This window comes from Schistocerca serialis, chromosome 5 (assembly GCF_023864345.2).
Source record: "Schistocerca serialis cubense isolate TAMUIC-IGC-003099 chromosome 5, iqSchSeri2.2, whole genome shotgun sequence".
Classification (NCBI taxonomy): domain Eukaryota; kingdom Metazoa; phylum Arthropoda; class Insecta; order Orthoptera; family Acrididae; genus Schistocerca; species Schistocerca serialis.
Window position 1 is genome coordinate 70,839,763 of NC_064642.1, and position 26,079 is coordinate 70,865,841.

Here is a 26,079-nt window from a genome sequence, read left to right on the forward strand (position 1 = left end):
TCATTTTGTCATGCTACTGATGGTCGTCCTCTGCAGTGTTTATCTTTGATGCTGGTTTTGTGTTCAGGAAACGCTTGTGCCCTGGACAAGACCTTGTTTTCACACTTGCGCCCTTAACAAAACCTTTTCGAAACCCTGCTGAAGCTTCCTACATGTTACTTTCTCACCCAGTTTCATGTAGAAAGAGATGGCATACCATTGTGCTATATTTTTGAGATTCCACTGAAGTGATGAGGTGCAGACATAAGACTTCACTCTTCCATTACTCCTGATTGAAACATGTTCGGTGCATGCCACGTGTGGTGGTGAAAAACCAAGGTTACACACCATTAATCAGCCACACCGAGAAAGCCAAAGAGATTACATGTTGTTTATATTTTCCAATTCGTCAGTGTTATTCTCTACCGCACAGCCATCCAGTTCAATTATATTTTTTCAAAATGATTAGATGATTCCTGAAAAATCTTCAACTGATATTTCTAAGCAATTCTGACAAAATTGTCTCTGAATTAAATGCTTACACATGCACAGAAATACATAAGAAACTGTAGCTTACCTTTGTTGCAAGCAGCTGAACACATTAGTAAGTATGTTTACGAATGGCTCACTGCATGTTACTCTTACTGCTGTGACCATAGTACTGTGCAAGTTTGGGGAAGGGGGTGGGAGACAGGCTATGAGCAGGCTATGTGAATAGTTACAAGAAGGAACGGTGAAGCAGGCTGCCAGCACACCAGTGGTGGGCGAAAAGCAACTAACGGATGGTGGCCTATGCAACCCTGCTGCGGTTGCAACATGTCCAGCGTAACTACAGAAACAAGCATCTCTTTTCTTTGATGTGCTTTGTGACTATAACACTTCCGTTGATTTCTGGCAAAGTTTCCAACTTGTACAAATATATTTTCTGTGTAGTCATTGTAAAAATAAAATATGATAAATTTTAAAACACTAGTAATAACATGGAAAGTGATTGTCTTATGACCTGTGGGCTAGTTTTGAATGAGGGGCCATTTTTATATATGTTAACACATTTTGATGAAAATCAGGGGATGGACGAGCACTTATATTCGTGGAACCATATAGACGTGATGTGCCTTTGGCGCTGAGGTTTGAAGAACTGCTTGCGTATGGTGTGGTCGTGGTGAACACCACTAGCCTTCCAAATATTTGTACAATTCAGTGTTACATTATTGTCGACAAGGACTCCATTTTTGACAGTTTGAAGCACTTACATGTCACTACTGCATTTCTTGATTTAGCAAATGGCTTATTTGTGAAGCAGCGCAAACTCAAAATTCATGTTTAAGGTGATGTTGCTGGACTTACAATTAGAGAAGTAGATTTTATTAATGCAGCGGTCTGGTGGGAAAACACTACTAACGTTCTGCGACAGAACAGAACAAAACAGTGCTAAGGTAAAATGATGACCACACCACGCTACAGAACCCACAACAGAGATTTACCTGGTATTAAAGAAGACTGCCTGCAGAAAGGACATCAGGGTGCACCTGATCAGTGACCTGTCCACAGTCTAGTTATAGATGTTACTATATTCCGAGTTCCACGGTAGATCTGTGTGCTAATACATATGGTATATGCATATTTCTATCACACAAATAATGACCTACACAAATGACAAACTGTACGTATATTGCACAAATACTGCATATTTCTTGTCTCTCAGTCAAGAGTGCCAGCTATCTACAAAACAGGTACTGACATTCTGCAAGCTGTAAACAGTGATGCCCCGCCACTATCAGACGCAAATTTGAAGCAGCTGAGAACACATCTTTGACAGGTACGTCAGTACAATCGTGCAGAATCATCAGCGACAACAGAATCGCCAAGATTGCTCCAAGCTCAAGCACTATTTTTAGCACACACTAATGCATCTAAGCCAGCAACAAATCAGCACAATAGATGCAAGACAAGTTGCACAGTGACAGACCCTTTGAGCCAGCCACTACCTTCCTTGAGGGGAAGGCTGGTCTGCCACAACCACAATGCTTATGTGGTTAAGGGATGCAATTGCATCATATGGCTTTCAAAGCACTGCCACTCTATACTGCCTGCTCCGTCCTAGGGTCCAGTCACATCAAGAGCCATTTCACTGTAACAAGTATAACATCAGATTAAAAAAAAATAATAATAAATAAATAAAAATTTGTAGTCATATGATGCTACAATTAGATTGCCAGAATGAGTAATGGGTTCATGAAGCCTGCAGAGGAGGACACTTACGTGCAGTTGGAAGAAGAGATTGTATGGCACATGGAGGCTGAAAATTTGGACAAAATTTCTGATCTTGCCAGTCTATAGGTATTTATCACTTGTAGCAGGTCATAATGAATCTATGGAGAAGTTAACATCACAGCTATGTGAGCTCGTGCACCAGGATGTGGCTATCTGTGTACAAATGGAGATGCCCAACCATAGTTTGTAAGAAAAGGGAATGTATCAGATCTCATGGATTGAGCAGTACACGATTCTCACCCACACCAGTCAGGGAGGAGTGTTACCACGATAGATACTTTGGAGGCAGGCACACAGAAGTATCATGGGGCTCAAGTTACGAGTCATAACTGAACCAACAACATCACTCATGATGTCTCCCTGATGTTCACGAGCACTTTTACCTTGAGTCCTTTCTTATGGTCCCTTTCTCATAGACCATGCAGTTGCCATTCCTTGCACCATGTGATTTCATCTCTGGGTGCAGAGTGCTGAAAGCTGTAAGAGCACTCACATCTACACTAACTTGCTACGAAAAGATGTGATTGTCTTTTTTAGCAAACACTTCCATATTTGTTCTCACATTTAACATTTACAATGTTACTTGACGAATCTATTATTTCTCAGAACAACATATCTGAAGTGAATCTCAAAATAGAACATTAGAGATATTTATAGTCAGCTTCATTCAACTGCTGCTGCTGGTATTTAGATTTCCACGGAGCCAAGCCACAACACACAAGTACAAACGCCACCTCCGCAACAGGTAGACTCTAGATGGTATTTTGCCTTGCCAATGTCCTACGCACATGCTTCTTGCGTCATCTCTACACAACCCATAATCTAAGCATGTGCAGAGGAAATTCCCTATATGCTAACTGCTTAGATTTTAGGTGACATAGGCTTAGGCACGGCATGTATTCCCACGTGCACTCATGACGCAGAGGCCACTCGCTAATTTCAGCCACAAGGGCAGAGCACAACACACATACTACATTCAACCTTCTCACGATTACAGCATCTACGACCTGATGAACTCCAGACTGCCAAAATGGAATTTGATGTAATGGTTCCAGAAGGCACAGCATTCCCATCTGGAAGTACAAGTACTGCACTTTGAGCCAGATGAACACTGGATGGAATCCACTATTTGCCCATTCTGTTGGTGAGGTCCCCTTGTGATCTATTCATATGCTTAAGCCTGTTCTGTACGTGCATTCTGCAGCAGTGTTTTAACGGGGGGTGGGAACTAGGACTTATCCTCCAAAAAGCTGACAGAAAAACCATGCTCATGGCCACTATTTCATATAAAGCGCCAGGCTGCCACAAAATATTTCAGTTGTGTGACTGAAGGTGTCTGAAGCTGACATTTGTATTTTTGCAGACCTTTTAACAACTATCTGTCAGTCCAACTGGAACAAATGAATTTGATTGCCCAATTTAAGACTCACATTTGGCAAATCAGTGGTGCAAAAATGTCATTGCTGTCAAAACTGTCCAGAGCTAGTGACTCAACTGTAGCATACACCACCACCAGGTGGCAATAGATGTAAACTCACTGTGATGAAATCAAACGCCAGTTGAAGTCAGTTCTGGTGGTAGCATGCCGTAGGACTGCCTGGACACAGGATGTAGTGCTTTGAGAATTTCGGTGAAAATTCTAGAACCACTCTGCCTTCCACCGTCTCGAACAGACGATATTTTGGATGTGAGTGGGAGATAGGAACCCCATCTACTGCGCGTTACCTGTCTGTGTGTGCAGGTCCGAAGTTTATCGTGAAAAGACGGTAGACACAGCGGTCAAACGGCACCGAAAAGTACTTGTCGGTCGGTCCGCCCATGGAAGTCTTAATGAAAGCGTAAGGCAGAACCAAGGAACTTCTGTGTTATTCTGTGCTATTTTGTAACTGGCTGTTAGTGACAAGAGAACAATTGAGAGGAAAAACTTTTAACTAACTTGTTAGAGGCAATACATGTTCACGATTTCTGTGGCTGTTAAACCAACTTTGTTGTAAATGTATCTAATTTGTGTAATGTGACGTGACACAGGCGACTTACAGGAAGTCGAATATTTATGTGAGAAATGCTAACGTTGTTCTTTAAGGAAGTTGAAATAAACAGACAGTGAACTAAAAGTATTCTTTGAGTTCCTACTTATTTCATTGGGGGGAAGACAGAGAGAGAGAGAGAGAGAGAGAGAGAGAGAGACTAATATCTTCCTTTAACTAGCATCATTCAAGTTTTTAGAGATTGACGTAGCTGGCTATCCAGAGAGGATCAGTTGTGCATACCCCAAGCAAGTCCACTTGTGTAAAAGAAGTGGGAAGGTTGCAATCCAACTTCACACATTCTTGTCGTCAAAAACATTAGGAGTGCGCCAGCCTGCCAGAAGTCCAAAATGTCATGCCACTTCCTGGCACTGCTCAGGAACTTACACCCCCCCCCCCCCCCCCCTGCTCATTTGCATGTGAATCTCATCGGCCAGCTATCTGCTTCTCACAACTTCTGCTACTGCCAAACAGTGATCATCAGGTTTAGTAGTTGGCCAAAAGTTTCACTACTACAAGATAGACAGCAGAGAGTGCAGTCTTTACCTTTGATTGGATAGCATGCTTTGACAGCCAGCAACATGCAATATCTGGCAAAGGTCATCAATGGGAGGCAGAGGTGTTCTGTTCCATTCCACAACTGTATGGTGTTCACCTCAGCTGAGTGACACCATATAATCCAGCTTCGACTGACTTATAATTTCTTCACAGTTGGCTTACTGTAGTTTTTAATCTGACAAATAGTTTGATGCCGATATCCACACTAGTCGTTCCTGTGCCAGACTCCCATCTCTTTGTAACTACTGTCAACTATAGCCATTTGAACCTGTTTAATGTATTTGAGCAGTAGTGTGGCAGCTCAGTGCCCCACTCTTCCACACCAGGGACTGGAACCATCAGGTCAGGGATTTACCCAGTACTATGGGAGACTATGTGCAGTAAGAAGGCCAATCTGCATCTATGCAGTGATCTTACTAGACAGTATTTGTAACTACTATTGTGTAGAAAGTTACAAATAAATGTTTGTGTATCTGTATTCCACAGGTAGGCGTGATGTTGTCAAACAATAATGCAGGGGCTAACTTATCTGGCTGCATCTATGGCCTATGGTGCTCACATTGCAAATGGTGTGGAACTGACAAGCTGTAATATCTTAAGTCCCTTGTTCACTGGCAAACAGGAACTGATGTATACAATGCTTTAACTTTGATCGTCTGCTACTCCCAAAATACACAATAGCTGTACTTTTCATCCATTTTTTTCAATGCAGGTTTAGTGTTAGAACAAACTGCTCAATACATATACACAACAACTGATTTGAGTGTCAGATTTTACTTTAACGTGTGAATGCACACAGAAACACATCCATTAAAGACTTATCAAATTTTACACTAATCTAGAGTTTTACAATGATCATTATTCCAAGAGACTTATAACTACACAATCCAAACACTATTATTTTACACACAACGCTCAGTCACCAATCACAGTCTGTAAAGAAACATTTAAATACACAATGCAGAAACCTTGCAGTGGAGCAACTGAAATGCTTTTTTGACATTTTATCGATCAAAATATCAGTATCTTATTTCATAAATAAAAATTAAATGTGTTACGAAATGGATTGATTGCTGCTCACCATATACTGAAGAAGTTGTCACAGGCAGGAACAACAAACACAGCTATAAATGTAAGCTTTCAGTCAAATGGCTTTTTTCCAAAGTAGAAAACACGCAAACACACAAACAACAGCAGCAGCAGCAGCAGCAGCAGCAGCAGCAACAGCAACAACAACAACAGCCTCTGGCCACTGACGCCAGATTGCGAGCAGCTGCAAATGATGCGAGAAGCAATCTTGGCAGTGGGGGTAAGGAGGAGGCTGTGGTGGGGAGGGGCAAGGATAGCAGGGCAGGGTTGAGGGTTTGGTTGGGAGAAGAGACCAAACAGCGAGGTCATCAGTCTCATCAGATTAGGGAAGGAAGTCGGCCGTGCCCTTTCAAAGGAACCATCCCAGCATTTGTCTGGAACGATTTAGGGAAATCATGGAAAACCTAAATCAGGATGGCTGGACGCGGGATTGAACCTTCGTCCTCCCGAATGCGAGTCCAGTGTGCTAAGCACTGCGTCATAGGGTTGAGGGGCAGTGAAGTGCTTCCTGTAGGAGCATGCAAGGACGTGGTGAGGACAGGGTAGGGTAGGGTAGGGTAGGGTAAGGTAGCTAGGAACAATAGGGAGGTTAGACAGAGAGAGGGTGAGAATAGAGGAGACAAAAAGAAGACTGGTGGGTATGTCGATGGAACTGAAGGTGGTATAGTGCTGGAGTGGAGCAAGGAAGGGGACAGGTGGGGGAAGTAGAGGGACTAATGAAGGTTGGGGCCAAGGGGAGTTACAGGAACATAGGCTATATTGCAGGGAGAGTTCCCACCTGTGAAATTCAGGAAAGCTGGTGATTCTATGAAGAATCCAGATGGCACAGGCTGTGAGGCAGTCACTGAGGTGAAGAATGTTGTGTTGTGCAGCACACTCAGCATCTGGGGGGGGGGGGGGGGGTCCAGCTGTTTCTTGGTCACAGTGTGTCAGTAGCCACTCATGTGGACAGACAACTTGTTGGTTACCATGCCCATGTAGAAGACGGCACAGTGGTTGCAGCTTACTTTGTAGATCCCATGCCTGCTTTCACAGGTAACACTGCCTTTGATGGGACAGGTGATGCTTGTGGCCAGACTGGAATAGGTGGTGGGGGACAAGTTTTGCATGTAGGTCTATTACAGGGATATGAGACATGAGGCATGGGGTTGGGAGTAGAGGTGAAGATGGACAGGGATATTGTGTCATTTTGGTAAGTGGCAAGATACCAGTGTGGGAGGTGGGAAGGGCAGTGGACAGGATATCCCTCATTTCAGCACGTTACAAGAGGTAGTTGAAACCCTGGCAGAGACTGTGATTCAGTTGCTCCAGTCCTAGGTGGTTATGAGTCACGAGGGGAATGCTCCTCTGTGGCCGGACAGTGGTTCTGAGAGAGGCAGTGGATAACTGTATAAATAAAGCACAGGAAATCTGTTTCTGTACGAAGCTGGGAAGGTAATTTCAGTCTGTGAAGACTTCTGCGAGACCGTTGGTATATTTGGAGAGCAACTGCTTGATACTACAGATGCAACAGTCACAGGTGCTTATGCCATGCAAATGGGACTCTTCTCAGTATAGAATGGGTGTCAGCTGTCAAAGTGTTGGTATTGCTGGTGGTTGGTGGATTTGATGTGGATGGGGGTATTATTGTACCATCTTTGAGAAGGCGGCCACCACCAAAGACAGCGGCTTGTTGGGTCAAGGAAGACTGGGCGAAGTGAATGGGGGAGAAGGCGTTGAGGTTCTGGAGTAATGTGTATAGGGTGTCCTCATCCTTGAAAAAGATCCTGAAGATGTCCTCAATTAATCTGAACCACATGAGGGATTTGGGATTCTAGGTGGCTAGATTCCTCTAAACGGCCCACAAATAGGTTGGTGCATGCGACTGCTCATTGCCATACCCAGGATTTGTTTGTAGGTGATGCCTTCAAATGTGAAGTATTTGTGGATGAGGATATAGTTGGTCATGGTGACCAGAGAGGAGAATGTAGGTTTGGAATCAGTTAGTCATTGGAAAAGGTAGTGTCAATAGTGGCAGGGCAAATGACATGAGGGATGTTAGAGTAAAGGGAGGTGGCACCAATAGTGACAAGCAGAGTGCCGTATGGTACATGAACAGGAACTATGGGGAGTCAGTAGAGGAATGGTTGGTGTTCTTTATAGTGGGTTACAGGTAAGAGGCTGAAGGTGCTGGTCTATGGGAGCAGAGATTCTCTCAGTGGGAGCACAGTAACTTGCCACAATGAGGTGTCCTGGGTGGTTAGGTTTATGGGCTTTAGGAATCATGGAGAAGGTAGGAATGCAGAGTGGGCGAGGTGAGGAGATGAGACACATACTCAGGGGTTCTAGGATGGACCTAAGGATTTTTGGAGAGACTGGAGAGCCTACTGGACTTCTGGAATGAAGTCACTGTGGCAGGGTTTGTAGGTTGTTGAATCTTACAGCTGGCAGAGTCCTTCTGTCAGGTAATCCCTGCAGTTCAAAACCACAGTGGTGGAGCCTAATGTCAAGAGGCAGGATTATAAGATCAGGATAAATTTTCAGGTGGTGGATTGCAGTTCTTTCTCCGAACATGAAGTTAGCATACATGTTGAGGGATTTGGGGAATGATGATAAGGCAAGGTTTGAGGTTAAGAAATTCTGGAACATTAAGGAGGTAATTTGGGTGCAGTGAGGGTGGATCGTGGTGGGTGAAGGAGTGAACTGAGTCAAGTAGTGTTCAATATTGGTCTTTGCTTGAGTCAGATTGGTAAATTTGGTGGCAGAAAAGTGTTTCAATGTAGGGACCAGGAGAAGGAGAGAGGGAAGTCCAGCCTGACTGAATTTTGGAATGGGGCAAAATGTAATGCCTTTGGAAAGGACTTCTACTTCCATGGGACTAATGCTTTTGGAGGAAAAGTTTACGACTGCATTTCAGATTTAAGCTACTGGGTTCTGTATGGTGGTGGAAGAGTTTCTAAAGATGTGGTAAATACACTAGGTCTCTGAGGCAGGGTTCATCTGCTATGAGGGTGTTTTGGAGCAATTTGGAGGATGTTCTTGTAGTGGTGAATAGCTCTAGTCCAAGGAGGTAGTAAGAGATGAACAGGTTGGAGTGTGTTTTTCAAGTGACTTCAAGCATGCTGCTGTAGTTCCTGGAGGGCAAGAGCAATGTGAGAGATGGGCTACAGGAATTTGGAATTGCAGAGCAGAAGAACATGTTGAGTAGGAATTTATCCTTTTCATTACATTATTATTCCACATATGACTTTCCACTGTTTGTAAATTACATGTGTTTATCAACAGTGCTTTCAAAAAAACAGCTACTGTTTATCTCAAAGAAACACTGTACCAGAAAGAGTCAGTATCTCTGTGAATCTAGAGCACAGCTTTATGAAATACTGTACATTCTCTGATTTATAAACACCAAACCCTATACATCACAGTGGACACACATTATAAGACTATTGCATGAACACTGATATCCAATTTATGTGGAAGCAGAATGCTGGAGCATTAAACATACCTGAACAAAGGCTGAAAATGCTTGGGCAGCTGATGTAAAACAGTAACTTTCCAATGCTTTGCCACCATCAGCCAATTCAAATATGAGAAAGAGTTGGCTGTCATCAAAGATAGTTGGTGAATCATTTTCAGACACTAGCAGAGAGAAAAAAGGTAGTATGAAAATTTACAGCAAACTTAATACATAATATATAAAAGTCATAAAACAGCACTATATCATCCTTAATTTAGATTTAGAGTGACAACTTTTATATACTTTCACCCACTATAAAGTAATAAAATTATGGTTTCCAAAACTGTTGATGATAAAGCCTTTAAGGATATTCTGTTGATTACATTAACAAATAATTGAGCCAGGAAATACTGTCAATATGTCATCCCGTAACACACGGCTGTTAGACAACACATGAGACTCAAATTTCAAAGACTTAGAACTCTTAATTACTGGTGTATGTTACATCTTTTAGGGGTTACTGCTTCACAAACGACTGCCCCATCAATATTTGAGGAAAGAAAACAATTTTTTTGTATGATAAGCATTTTTCTTTCAAAAATAACTGTTTTACACATTTCAGCATTATATTCTTAGATGTCACAAGACCTATCTGTAACACCAGTATTCTAAAGAAATTAAATCCATTTTCTAGACTGACAAATGTGAAAGTGATTTTCCTTTAGTTTTCAAGTAGTGTGAGTTTTGGGTGTAACAAAACATTCAAAATTCTGAACATACAATTACTTCCACATCTGCCAGTATCTAGAGGACAATATACATTAATAATGATAATTTTTTTGAGTTTTTGTGTAACAGTTAAGTCTCTTCAATAATGCAGTGTACACACACACACACACACACACACACACACACACACACACACACACACACACACACACACACTTAGTACGCTATCATAAAATCAGAAAAAACCGCTAAATTATAGGGATCATTTGCAGAAACAAGGCCTGTGTAACATAAAATTAAATAAAAAGTGAGACTGGCAGCAACAAGTGGTTTGATATAACAGGTGTAACAGACTGACACCAACAAACTTTGTGGGGTTATAGACCAGCCTTTTACTGCTACTATGCCTACCTGAGGCAACAAGGCAAGCACGGACACAGGTTAGCAAGGATGGGGAAAACATTTGACCTGTGAGCAATCTTGCAGCCAGGCCATAAGTGTAAACAACCATACACCACTGGCCATGTGTGGCCATGAAGCTCGCATATGCACAAAATTTGTACAACAGGGCCGACTGGTAGGTGGCTTTCACAAAATGGGAGTAATTCCATGACAATTCAATGCAGCACTCAACCCAACTCATTCAGATTTATTTCAAATTTGGTGCATTCTATGATTCACATCAAAATTTAAAAACTTTCATTTATCAGAGGTGTATGTATATGACAACTGAAGAAAGTTACAGGTCTGCAAAGATCAGAAATTAAATGAAATTTACATGTGCTTGTTTGAACATAAATGAGTATAATTCTGGTTCTGGTCCAGATATAGTAGTTAAACTCTTAAGCACTGAAGAGGTAATGAGTACATTGATATGCAGCATGACAGGTCACTAAGAATATATACACATTCAGGGTAATTGATCGACCTCACAGCACTCCACCTTCAATTTCTTTGGTGGGGAGGGGGGGGGGGGGGGGGGGGGGAGGGCGGATTATTGCTCCAGTGTGCTATTATAGACACAGGAAACATCAAGACGGTGTACCAAAGACAACATTCCAAAAAGCCACTAACATTCTGACAAATTGCTGAACATTTCTGGCTGTGAACAGCCTATCAGAGAAACTTATTTCAACCATTTTAGTAGCACTTTGTAAAAACAGATTTATTTCAACTAATTTAGTAGCACTTTGCAAAAATAGATTTCAAGCCAAAATTATATAGTTGCAATCTATTTAAAGGTCATGCAGGAATTCAGAAGGATTTGAGAAATGTTCCGGAGTAGATGGTAAACAAGTATCCTATTGTATTACAAGACAAAATAGAAAGCAAACATCACAAAATTCATCAACCTATGCAGGTGTTGCCTCAGCTGTGCTAGGTAATTCCAGACTTGTGATAAGTGAAGATGATATAGCATCACCTCTGACAGTGCATTCTTTTAAATACTATCCTTCATTGTTTAGTTGAATCTTTTTCTTCCCAAAAGAAGCTTCAACATGAAAGAAGTATCAAACACATAAATTGAAAGAGATTGTCTCAGTGTTGGAAGCATTTTTGTGTGGCACAACTTGTAAAAGAAGAGTGCAAAAAGATGGAGAAAGAGGAATATAGGCCAGCTAAAAAATGAGCTTCACCATACAGAATTTGTGTGTGACAAACCCATAAAAGAACTTTCTGTTTCAGATTACGTGGTACAAATAGGAAACAGTAGGAGAACATGATGTATAACCAATACCAAATCCAAAGCCAGGTGAGACACAGTACGAAAAAAATGTTCCATATGTATGTGATTTTAACTATGATCATAATGTCAGCCGTGTTGTACAATGTGCCCCTTGCCCCAAACGTGAGTAATATTTATTATTTAAATTTTACAAACAGTTGGCCTATTTTGTCTGTTGCCTTTCAGCTGATCCAACAGCAATCAACCTGTTCACGTCAGAATAGGCTGTAGGCTGCAAAGTCTTGGGCTTTTACCATAGGATTGAGAACTGCAGGGTCCCCCTAAATGTGTCAAGGTGTGCACTGCACATCAGGAGCCACTACCAGGTAGCTGACAGTGTGTGAGTTGTACACCAAGGTTTCTTAGATTTGGTGACTCCCCAACCAATGCTAACAATGATAGCTGTAGGGAACCGAGAAGTATGAAATGTCTCCCACAGGTGAGAGTATTAAAATCCTAGTGGGTTAACTGCTGGAGCATTCACAACAAAGTGCCGGAGCTAAAAGTGCTCCTGAAAAATAGTGAAGCTCACTTAATACTAGCAACAGAAAGCTGGTTAAAACCTCTAATTGTAGCGATGAGATTTAGACAAGAATCTCAGATCCACGGAGAGAGAAATTGAAGCTGCATGTGAGACTGCTTGGGCAAGACTCAGTAGGGGTGGGCCTAAAATGGTAACTGGATCTTCCTACCTTCCACCAGACTTGTCTCCTGATGTAACCGAAAACTTTAACACATCAGTTCGTTTGTTTAAGTTCCGCAGTCATACTGTAATCATCAATGGAGACTTCAATCATCCAGCAACCACTGGGAAAATTACAGTATTGTTAGTAGTGGGTGTGGAAAGACATCCTGCGAAACATGACTTCAAACCTTCTCCGAAAACTATCTAGAATAGACAGTTCAAAACCTTACTCATGACGGATATATACTGGATCTAATGTCAACAAATAGACCTGACCTCTTCCAGGATGTCCATATCAACGCTAGTATCCATGACCATGACGTAGTTGTGGCAACAATGGTTACTGAAGTGCAAACAACAACTAAAAAAAGTAGAAAGATACACGTGGTGTTCAGTAAACTACATAAAAAATCGTCATACTTCTACGACCAACTTACAACTTTCAACACACGACAGGAGCATGTAGAGAAACTACGGTACTCGATAAGTATGTATCCAGTAGAACAGTTCATAATGGGAGGGACACTGGAAAGAAACTTCAAAACAACACACAGGGCTACAGATAGATCGATGGTGAATGAAACCCATTTGGCTGTCAAGAGAGCAAACATGAAGCCTTCAATGACTACCACAGAGAACATTAGCAAATGACCTCTCACAAAACCCAAAGAAATTCTAGCCATATGTAAAGGCTGTTAGTAGCACCAAACTTAGTGTCCAGTCCTCAGTGAATGAGAGAGAATTTGAAATGAGAGTACCCGAGTGGAAGCTGAAATACCTAACTCTGTTTTCAAATGTTCCTTAACAAAGTAAAGCCCAGGAGAATTTTAACAATTTAATCCTTGTACCACTGAAAGGATCAGTGACATAAGTATTACTGTCAATGGTGTTGACAAACAGTTAAAATTGAACAAAGCTCCAGGGCCGATGGAAACATCAGATCCTCTACTGAATTTGCGGCTGAGTTATCCCCTCCTCTAAATACAATGTATCCCAGACCTCTCAAACAAAAAAAATGTGCTCTGTACTTTCCTCAACAGAGGAAAGTTCACTGGACCATGGGATACCAATTCGATTCTGCACAGAGTACATGAAAGAACTCGCCCCCCTGCTAACAGCCGTGTACCACAAGTCTCTAGAGGAATGGAAGGTTCCAAATGATTGGAAAAGAGCACAGGTAGTCCTAGTTTTCACAAGAAGGGTCGTCGAGAAGATGCGCAAAACTATAGGCCTATATCTCTGACATCCATATGTTGTAGAATTTTAGAACATGGTTTTTGCTCGCGTATCATGTCATTTCTAGAAACCCAGAATCTACTCTGTAAGAATCAACATGGATTCCGGAAACAGCGATCGTGTGAGACCCAACTCGCTTTATTTGTTCACGAGACCCAGAAAATATTAGATACAGGCTCCCAGGTAGATGCTATTTTCCTTGACTTCCGGAAGGTGTTCGATACAGTTCCACACTGTCGCCTGATAAAGTAAGAGCCTACGGAATATCAGACCAGCTGTGTGGCTGGATTGACGAGTTTTTAGCAAACAGAGCACAGCATGTTGTTCTCAATGGAGAGACGTCAACAGACAAAGTAACCTCTGACGTACCACAGGGGAGTGTTATGGGACCATTGCGTTTCACAATATATATATTATGACCTATAATTCAATTCTTTTATCTTGGCGGCTCGCGCATGCCCGCCCAGACGCGGGAGATTGCTGCGTTGCCAGTTGCACATGACGCACGCGCCAATAGAAGCAGCGCCATAGTATAACATAGTTCGCACGCTTACGTTTAGGGGGGAGCCCCAGTTCATGAAGTAAAGCCACCACAGCCACATCAACCCTTTCGCTGCTACAAAGACGTGCTCCCTGCATTCCGCGCTGTGCGCGATTTTGTCACTGCTCTGCTCGCCTGTGCAGACACATTGTGTTCCGACTGCTTTGACACTCTTATCAATCGATTCCACAAAAACTATTTGGCCCAAAAATTTGATTTTTACACATCTCCTTGACTGATACCTTCCCCCCATAAATGACTTAATTTTGTTTCGATGTTCAACGCAGTTATTACGCAGCATTAAATATAGTAAATCATTGCACGAAATTTTGAAGAGTTTGCAGAGGTAAAAGTCCATAGAGTATACTTTCCGTATGGTCGATTTTAGTTGCCACAATGTTGAGAATGAAATGTGGACAAGATACCTAAATTTCATATAAAATTTACTGTATAACAATAGCTCATTTAAGTACCACATAGGCGTCGTATGTAATATTGAGAAATATTCCGTCTTTCGCGACTGTAACAAAAGTTTTATTTACACTTAGCACGTTTGGCTTTATTTTAAAGCACTTCAATCAATCAAAAGGAAGTAGACAAAATACATTAAACAAAACTGTGGACTTACAAAAACATTAGGACTTTAATATACCGTCTATCAGTGAAGTGCTCTGAGCTATGTCAAATATAATTTGTGTGTGTGGCACACACAAACATCATTTATTTGCTAAAACACTGATCTGCCAACACAAACGTTGAATATTGTGTTACCGCAGCACGAAACTACGAAAGGTGACTTGGCAATGGAGGGGACAAAATACTGTCCACTGAAGATGCTTCAAAAGAGAGAAACGCGTCTGGTCTAAATAAGCCCCTTATTACAGTTGCAGAAGAGGAATATATTTCAGTACCATTGGTAAAACTGCGACTGTGGAACAAAAACAAGAAAGAGAACATGAGTACGATTGTGTATGTGCCACACCTTTCCTTGATTGAAGTGCTTTAAAATGAAGCCAAACGCGTCGGGTGCAAATAATACTTTTATTACATTCGCGAAAGACTGAATATTTCTCAATATTATATACGACACCTATGTCGTACTTAAATTAAATGAGATATTGTTATACAGTAAATTTAATATGAAACTTAGGTATCTTGTCCACATTTCATTCTCAACATTGTGGCAACTAAAATCGACCATACGGTAAGTATACGGACTTCTACCTCTGCAAACTCTTCAAGATTTCGTGCAATAGTTTACTACATTTAATGCCGCATAATAACTGCGTTGAACATCGAAACAAAATTAAGTCATTTATGGGGGGAAGGTATCAGTCAAGAAGACGCGTAAAAATCAAATTTTTGGGCCAAATACTTTTTGTGAAATCGAATAAGAAGTGTGTCAAAGCAGTGGGACCACCATGTGTCTGCACAGGCGAGCAGTGCAGTGATGACAAAATCGCGCACAGCGCGGAATGCGGCGAGCACGTGTCTGCAGCAGCGAAAGTGTTAATGAAGAGACAAAGCACTAGAAATTTCAAAAAATTGCATTCAAACGATTATAATTCGTGAAGTAAGGCACTTCCATATTGTTTTTAAATAATGAAAATATTAAACACCGCAAGAGGTTTTAACTCATAACCTTTCGCATAGCAGCCCAACACCTTAATCGTTACGCTAACGCACCTCGTCTGACTACATAACGCCATGAGGACTATAACATGTCACGCAAAATACTGACAAACACTGCTGTATTACTATGAATTACTCACGCTTCGTCGAAGTACAATAGGAAAAACAATTACCGCTGTTCTTTATTGCGAAAAAGCGGTTCGTGAGTGATACAAACACCTTTCCTTGCTATCGGCTGAATTAGGAGTCTTATTGCTTGTGTGGTTTAATTAATTAATAGAATATGAAGCAATTGGTATAAAGAATGCTTTTTCCAAACTTTCTGTAAAAGAATGTCTGCTATCAAGACATTGCTTTTGTTCTATTACTTTATTTATGACTGAACATTTCTAAAACTGAAGACACTCGTCCATGCTCTGCACTGCAGTCGAGACGTGGCAACGTCGTTCTCTGTTCATTGGCTGACTGTTTTGTGACGTCAGATGCGCAGAACGAACCTAAACTCGGCCGCCAACATAAATGACACGCACTTTAGGAGATAGTGTCAGAAGTTCCATGCGGCTTTTCGTGGATGATGCTGTAGAATACAGAGAAGTTGCAGCATTAGAAAATTGCAGCGAAATGCAGAAAGATCTGCAGCGGATAGGCACTTGGTGCAGGGAGTGGCAACTGACCCTTAACATTAGACAAATGTAATGTATTGTTGGGCGACTTGCGGAATATAAATGTAGATGGAAGAAAGCGTAGGTCACACCGTCTGTAAGAAAGATAATAGAAGTGATCCACACGGCTATCGTCTAATATCCTTGATATCAATTTGTTGTACATAATGAGGTGTGTGTGTGTGTAAACAAAATGACCACCTCCATGCCAACCAGCATGGATTTCAAAAACAATGATCACCTGAAATTCGATTCACACTTTACTCACATGACCTACTGAAAGCATTGGACCAAAGCAGTCAGAAAGATGCAGTTTTTCTTGATTTCCGAAAAGCATTTAGCTCAGTACTGCAGTTCTGCTTATTTTCAAAAGTACAATTATATGGCGTATCAAGTGAAATTTGTGACTGGATTGAGGACTTTTTGGTAGGGAGGATGCAGCAGGTTAACCGAGATGGAGAGTCATCCACAGATGTAGAAAGAACTTTGGGTTCATGTCAGGTAAGTGCATTGAGCCCCTAGTGTACATACTGTACATTATTGATCTTGAGTTAACATTAATAGTAGCCTCAGACAATCCACAGATGAAGCACTACCTACAATGAAGTACAGTCTGAACAAAGCTGCACAGCTTGACAAAATTCCAAAGTGGTGCAAAATTAGCAACTTGCATTAAACATTCAAAAATGCACAAACGTGCACTTTGTAAAATGGGGAAAAAACCACAAGATTTATGAATACAGTATCAGTGAGTCACAGTTGGAATCAGCCAACTCGTACAATACATGGGTGTAACACTTTGTAGGGATATGAAATGGAATGATCATACAGGCTCAGTTGTGGGTAAAGAAGGCGGTAGATTTCTGTTTATTGGTAAAATCCTAGGGAAAATACAAGCAGTCTACAAAGGAGATTGCTTAAAAATCACTCATGCAACCCATTGCTCAAGTTTGAGAACCTTGTATTAATTACAAGACCACACTGCTTTCTAATCCTGACTACGTCTCTGGTGTACGTGTCAGGATCAGGATGCAGAATTCACCCTCTTTTCAGCTTTGAGGTGCCACATACAAATTGCCAACCCATGAGCACGTGTCAAACCATCGGGCAAAGCCATCCGCTGCAAGCTGTGACGTAATGGATGAGTAGCAAGTGCTTTCAGTCCTAGCTTCCTACCCCAGTCTACCCAGAGCCACCACCACTGCACAAGACCAATCAATCTCTGCCACCTTCACAAAAAGCCAAGTCACACGTTCAATTACCCGAAACAACCCCGAAGTCTGGCGTTGCCATCGTGTTGTTGCCTGATACTGCCTTGCCGTTAGTCACGAGCTTCGCATTTAGGAGGAGATGTTACCAAGACTCGGTACTGCCCGTGATATTGCCGAAGACACACTTGTTTGTTTTGATGTGTATAGTTTAAAGCAATGCTCATCACCTGGTCACAGGGACAGCTGGAGATGGATCCTCACATGGAAGCAAGGCTTGAGCTGCTCCGGGTGGAGAATGAAGATTTGCAGAGGCATCCTAATGAATCGGTAGTAAATTCAAACCCACAAAGTAGCACTGTGCCTGAAGCCAGCCTCACTTCCCCTCTTCTGGGTTTCCTACAGCCAGTTCCATCACAGCCTGTAATTGATGTTGCAATAGGTTTGCTGGTTCCCATCTTTACACGCAAACCAGTTGAAAATGGCTGCACTTTCACACAAAATATAATGGAAGTAGGGAAACTGTCCACATGGAGTGATGAAGTATTCTTAGAAGTCACCAGACTTAAGTTGGGAGGATAGGTATGCACTTCCGCAAATTCCGTGGAAGGCCTCTGAAATACCAAGGCATTTGATGCCCTTTGGAAAGGGTTAGTGAACACAGGGAAATAAGCAGAGCATTAGCTATTATTATAGGGACCAACTTTCCAACCTACGCCAACATTTTGGAGAGGATTTAGTGAACTTAGCTGAAAATAAGAGCTGCATCATGTCATATAATGTACTATGGAAAGTAATGAAGTATTATTCAGCAAAGATGAAATTTACTGTGCAGACGTATCTGTGAGGCTGACTGAGATGTAGGTGTGAGGTAAAAGTGTGCTTCGCCAAGAACGCTAAGGGAGGCTGTACAACTCATTTCTATGCGAGGAGTTTCGGCAATTCTTCCAATCTTCCCCCAGAGGAGACACTGCTAGACGTGGCTTCATTGCCAAAGTGCAGTGCACTCATTGTAAATACCCAAGTCACAAAACTCCCGAGTGTTTGGACCGCCATAAGCCTATTGTAGAAGGACTGAATTTAGTTCATTAAATCTACTCGCAGTCAAGAATTAAAACCGCAGACTGAATGGATTGGGGAAAGAAGATAGTTTATCCAGTTCGCAATATGAAGAATTGGAAACAGATGGAATCATGATCACTATTTAGATGCCGCTTTAGATAACAATTCCCCTTATCATTTTCAAGGCACAGTTAACTCCCGAACACAAGAAGTTCAAATTAGGAGAAATGTCCACCATTTTGACAATGTTTCTGCTATAAGGACACAACGGAGTCCAAAGCGAATAGCTATGGTCTGACAACCCACTAAACCACGTACAACAGTGTTGAAGCTAAAAAACTGAGAAAATATCGAGCGACGGGGAAAATAGTTTCGTTAGAAGTGAAGAAAGAATTTTTAAGAGAAGATATTGCCTTAGTGCATCCATTAACAAGAAGATAAGTTTTTAGGCAGTAAAATGACACTAAGTACAGTTCATCCCCAATGAGCATGACAGAAGAGAGTACATTTTTGCTAGTGAGCGTAGATAATTTAGTAAGCAGAGATGTTAAAATCCGCAGGGTACAATACTCTCCAAAGTGCACAAAATAAATATTGATGAGATGCGCATGCAAGAGCGTTGCACGCACACACACCTGAAAGAATAGTTTACATAAATTCTACCTCAGTTACATCACCTGTAAAACCAGAAATTTAGAAACATTTGTTTAAGTAGATCGAGATGTAGTGTGCCCCATTCAAACGAAATTTGCAGCTTTGCGTGAAGAAAAGGAATGACTGACATCAAAACTCAAAGAATCATTCGGCGCAAAAGTCAAAGCGCAGTAAAACTGTTACACAGCAACAGACGAGTTTACATCGCTATTATCTACGTTTCGCCACTCCATAAAATTTACGGTTAGGGATTGAGAATGAATTTTATCGCAAGTCTTACGTGGGAGTAGAGATAGTATTGTGTGTGTCAATCGTTTGCTAAGCCGTGCTGATGGTTCTATTGTGTTTTCACCTCAATCAGGCCCTGATAGCTAAATATTTTGCTTGAGTGTTAGATTTGTGTTCTTGTAAAGTTGCCTCTGTGCCTTATACTTTAACATGTTAAAACTGTCATTACTGACTGAACACTGGGTCATTGCTATGGAAAATAGCTTGTTCATTATGGACACCTGGAATACATCAAAAAATGCCAGCCACACAGCTGATGGCCTTTGCCCACTGCATGCCACTATTTTCTAATGTGGTTGTATTTCAATTCCACTGGACTAGCAAGCCCTGTGCTGCTAATGCATAACTACTTCTACTTTTCTATGTTACATGCATTCTGTTATCCCAAAATTAACTAGAATGCCCTTTCCAGCCTCATATCCTCTTTTACTTATTCCTCTATATTTTATCATCTGCCTCTACTGTCAGATGGTTTTGCCACGTATTTGCATTATTTTGCTGCCTTGGGACATTGTTGCTACATAGGTTTCACTGCTGTCTGGTACTGCGAAATTATGTTCAAAGTTTGTGGAATTTCAAAACTTGGGTTCCAAAGATGCAGACTGCCAGCCTTCATTGTGGGGAAGGCCACATCGTTTTGAAGGAACCTCCAGAAATAAGATCCCACTCTACACGAATCGAACCATCTATTGTTCAACCACAATTGAATAAGTGCAACCCAGTACGAGTCCACATGCCTAGTTTCTGAGTAGACATTGGTGACAATTCAACATCTTTTGAGGACACCATTCCTCCCTGGAACATATTGATGACAATTCCTCATACTTTAATTCAATTGGCCTCCAAATTAACTAGTCAAATTAATACAGCATTTGTTACACAGCATAAGAACCAGTACGCAGTCCCATGCCCAGTTCACCTTTCACCTGCGAGTTCAAACTGGAATTTCACTCCCTTGCACACTGGTTAACACTACATAACAGCGGACTTCTACTCAAAGCATTCAGTTTCTGTATTACGGGACCTGAATTTTGATTCTCCGTACAGTTGAAAGAAACCAACTTCCACTATCGAGCCTTTCCCATTTTTGATCCTGGATTATAACTCCTCTCTCAGTGCACGTACTATCTTTCATCTAGGTACTAACAACACTGAACTGTTTAAGGTTTAGTTGATAGCACCAACAAATTTCACTAAATACAGCTGCCAACCATACCACGGCATTCTGAACATTTTAACTTAACATAATTATTCCTGCAGTGATTCCTGCCCTGCTTGCTATTCTAATACTGTAAGTGACTATATACTGATTTCTAACAATCAGTTTATGTAGCAAAACACACAAACCAATCCAGCTGACAAAGTAACTTTGCCAAGTTCCAGAACAAACGTTATGACAACTTATTTTCCTACCATCACGAACTGTAGCTTTCTAATCTAATGTAGTATTGTTTTCTTTAATTAAACCTATTATTTTGTATTTTCTTACCAAGTGCTTGCTTTTCTAATTTTTGAACAATAACCATTTATCATCATGGTTATTTGTTCATTTGATACTGTTTTACTGTCCTGGTTTATTTTTACAGGCTGTCTATTCAGTTTAACAGGATTTAATGATCTTGCTTTTTGCGATCGCTTAAATTTGGATTAAAAGAACCATCCTTCAAGTGTTTGTTGTAAATCATTTGTTTGAACGATGCATCACTGTTTTTTATAGTTTTATCTGTGAAACCTAATTAATTTCGTACATCGTTCATGGAAAGTTTTAATTAAGTAGTTGACTTTGTGCCTTCTGCACATTAACATATTTTCAGTTTGTTTAAATTTTACTGGGTCCATTCGATAGCTTCGACATTATTTAGAGGATATAATCTGTGGTGATAACAAGCTCTAAATGAATTTAACTTACAATGCTTGCATCCTCCCTCACTGCAGTTACACTGTCGTGTTTCAAAACTCTGTTCAGTGATTTCGGTTTGCCGTATGGTCAGGATGGCAAACAAATGGTACAGCCCTAATCATTACCCAGTCTCTGTAAGGATGTTGAGTATTGTGTGTTCATGCTATTCTAAAACAGACCAACTGCAATCTCAACGAGGCAGCTTTTCATCATCATGTGGCTCCTATTCTATTACAAACTACACTGTGCCCATTACCTCCCCCTAGAAATCAATCATACACTTCCTTTATTAATTACAGAAAGTGAAAGTTCATGGTGTGGGTTCCTGTGGTTCATGAACCACTGGCAATGTATGAGTGGCCAAGTAAGTGGTCCCGACAGTCAGGATACCAGTTACTTTGGAATAAGGCTGGGCATCTCGGACATATTCTGAGTCGTGGTCACCTTTGTGCTCATACGGCAAAGACTACCAAATCCACTGGTTAGTCCCTCAACCATTAGTGGTAAAACCCAATGGGACACGGGGCAAGTAAGGCTAGCAACCTGCTTCCCTGGTACTTTAAATATGATGCTGGCAACAATCAGAGCAAAATGCCTGGAGGTGACGGAGTCCCACCTCTAAAACTGACAAACCAGGGACACCTAAGATACGACTTGGCAAACAAATGGTAATGAGATGGGGAGCTATTAACATCAATGGGGGCTACTCTAGGAAGAAGGTAGAGCTGGCAGATGCTGCAAGTAAGATGGGGCTGGACGTTTTAGCTGTTAGTGACATTCGGGTAAGGGGTGAGAAAGAAGAGGAAGTGGGAGAATACAAGGTATACCTGTCAGGAGTCAAAGCAGGAATAGCACAATGGGGTGTAGGGCTTTACATCAGGAAAAAAATGGAACCCAGCGTAGTTGCAATAAGGTATGTAAACGAACGACTGATGTTGATAGATTTGACAGTGTCTAGCAAGAAAATTAGGATTGTGTCAGCATATTCGCATTGTGAAGGGACAGATCAAGATAAGATGGATAGTTTTTATGAGGCACTCAGAGATGTAGTTAGGGTAAAGGACAAGGACAGTGTTCTGCTCATGGGTGACTAACGCCAGGATTGGAAATCGAACAGAAGGGTATGAAAAGGTTATGGGTAAATTTGGAGAGGATATGGAGGCTAACAGGAACGGGAAACAACTCTTGGATTTCTGTGCCAGTATGGACTTAGTAATCACAAACTCCTTTTTTAAACATAAGAACATTCACCGGTATACTTGGGAAGGCAGGGGAACCAGATCTGTCATTGACTATATAATAACAGATCAGGAATTCAGGAAGGCTGTGAGGGACACTCGTGTATTCAGGGGATTCTTTGACGACACTGATCATTATTTAATCTGCAGTGAAATTGGGATTGTGAGGCCGAAAGTGCGGGAGGTCAGTTCCAAATGTAGGAGGATAAGAGTGGAGAAACTTCAGGATAAGGAAATCAGGCACAAGTACATAACAGCGATCTCAGAAAGGTACCAGTTAGTTGAATGTAGTCAATTACAGTCATTGGAAAAGGAATGGACAAGGTACAGGGACACAGTACTAGAAGTGGCTAAAGAATGTCTTGGAACAGTAGTGTGTAAAAGTAGGATGAAGCTAACAGCTTGGTGGAATGACACAGTCAAGGCAGCCTGTAAAAGGAAAAAGAAGGCATATCAAAAATGGCTACATACTAGAACTCTGGTAGACAGACGAAGTTATGTTGAAGAAAGAAACAAAGCCAAACAGATAATTGCAGCATCCAAGAAGAAATCTTGGGGAGACTTTGTTAACAGGTTGGAGACTTTGGGTCAAGCTGCTGGAAAACCATTCTGGAGTGTAATTAGCAGTCTTCGAAAGGGAGGTAAGAAGGAAATGACAAGTATTTTGGACTGGTCAGGAAAACTGCTGGTGAATCATGTGGATGCCTTGGGCAGATGGAGGGAATATTTTGAAGAGTTGCTCAATGTAGATGAAAATACGATCAGTAATGTTTCAGATTTCGAGGTAGAATGGGATAGGAATGATGATGGAAATAGGATCACATTTGAGGAAGTGGAGAAAATGGTCAATAGATTGCAGTGCAATAAAGCAGCTGGGGTGGATGAAACTAAGTCGGAACTCATCAAATACAGTGGAATGTCAGGTCTTACATGGTTACACAGGATAATTGATATGGCCTGGGAGTCGGGACAGGTTCCATCAGACTGGACAAAAGCATTAATCACACCAATCTTTAAACATGGAAACAGAAAAGACTGTAACAATTACAGAGGTATCTCTTTAATCAGCGTTGTGGGTAAAATCTTCTCAGGTATTGTTGAAAGGAAAGTGCGAGTATTAGTTGAGGACCAATTGGATGAAAATCAGTGTGGGTTTAGGCCTCTTAGAGGTTGTCAGGACCAGATCTTTAGCTTACGGCAAATAATGAAGTGTTATGAGTGGAACAGGGAATTGTATCTATGCTTTATAGATCTAGAAAAGGCATATGACCGGGTTCCTAGAAGGAAGTTATTGCCTGTTCTACGAGATTATGGAATAGGAGGCAAACTTTTGCAAGCAATTAAAGGTCTTTACATGGATAGTCAGGCAGCAGTTAAGAGTTGATGGTAAATTGAGTTCATGGTTCAGAGTAGTTTTAGGGGTAAGACAAGGCTGCAACCTGTCTCCACTGTTGTTCATATTATTTATTGATCATATGTTGAAAACAATTGACTGGCTGGGTGAGATTAAGATATGTGAACATAAAATAAGCAGTCTTGCATATGCGGATGACTTAGTTGTGATGGCAGATTCGATTTAAAGTTTGCAAAGTAATATTTCAGAGCTAGATCAGAAATGTAAGGGCTATGGTATGAAGATTAGCATCTCCAAAACGAAAGTAATGTCAGTGGGTAAGAAATATAAACAGACTGAGTGCCAAATAGGAGGAACAAAGTTAGAACAGGTGGACAGTTTCAAGTACTTAGGATGCATATTCTCACAGGATGGCAACCTAGTGAAAGAACTGGAAGCGAGGTGTAGCAAAGCTAATGCAGTGAGTGCTCAGCTACGATCTACTCTCTTCTGCAAGAAGGAAGTCAGTACCAAGACTAAGTTATCTGTGCACCGTTCAATCTCTCGACCAACTTTGTTGTATGGGAGCGAAAGCTGGGTGGATTCAGGTTACCTTATCAACAAGGTTGAGGTTACGGATATGAAAGTAGCTAGGATGATTGCAGGTACTAGTAGATGGGAACAATGGCAGGAGGGTGTCCACAATGAGGAAATCAAAGAAAAACTGGGAAATAAATTTAAAGAACCCAACCTGTAAACACGTGTTGATAATGTTTATGTTCCATCCTAATCCTCGTAAGAGTATTCCAGTTGCTATAACTCTTCAAAGCTGTCTCTGAAACGAGCTTCAGCCGTGTCTGTAACGCCGTCACCATCACAGTTCTGTGCCAACACGTGTAGTCCCTTCATGGTGATGTAACAATTACACCAGGGTGGGTACTCATACTTGAAAAAATAAAACAAAGTAAAATAAATTAAAAATACCCGAAAACTCATAGTGTGGGGAAGAAGATGTCCAAAAAAGCTCCTGAGAAATTAGTGGTGAGTGGGGGGTTCAGTACATCAACAACGACTTTTCTTTCCTCTAGGCTGTAGTTAGCTGGAGTTTTTCAACCTCAATTTGTATAGACTAATAATCAAATAATTGACACGCCTTGAAATATATAAAGCTCAATGAAACTGAATTAAACATTAGTTTAAAAACAAAAGAATTACTTTAATATTTCATCTTAGTTTTCAAGTAAAATTTAAGTTCCTAAGAATTGCAGATCTTCCGGAAGAATCACCACCCTGTACACTCATATTCTAAGATTTGAATTATTAGATGAGGTTCAAATATTTTTACATGTCTATATTTACAGCCCCACTGAGATTGTAGAGTTCACCTGCGGTGAATTCATACAGGGAGATAGAAGGAGATGTATAAGGTGCCCCAGGCTTTGAACACTAGTTTCGAAGATTCCATCTGTCTCAGACTTTGCCTTTTAGTTGATGTGTCAACAAACAACCAGTTCACACTGGAATGGGTCAATCACTGTCAGCGCAGCCACCTTGCCAATCAAACCATATTGCCACATCATTTGACCGGTGAGAATGAAGGCTCTTTCAGTCGTGACAAAACTAACACACTCTCTCTCTCTCTCTCTCTCTCTCTCTCTCTCTCTCTCTCTCTCTCTCTCTCTCTCTCTGAGCTGCCACCTAGGGCAAACGCTAAATGGCTTAGTCCCTTCATCTTTGAATTTTCCCTCCTCCTTCGAAATGGGTTTGGGACTACTGAAATTATCTTCTCTCATCTTGGCAATAGCCAGCATGGGCTTAATAA

At 41.2% G+C, this 26,079-nt stretch overlaps 1 protein-coding gene across 1 annotated transcript in view; it reads right to left on the reverse strand.

The window, feature by feature from the left end:
• The window catches only part of LOC126480717 (uncharacterized), a 154,808-nt gene that overhangs the window by 46,314 nt on the left and 82,415 nt on the right, over positions 1–26,079 (reverse strand). Inside the window, exon 10 of the mRNA XM_050103972.1 lies at positions 9,412–9,545. Coding sequence (XP_049959929.1) covers positions 9,412–9,545 — 134 coding nt within the window. The remainder of the gene's footprint in view (positions 1–9,411; positions 9,546–26,079) is intronic.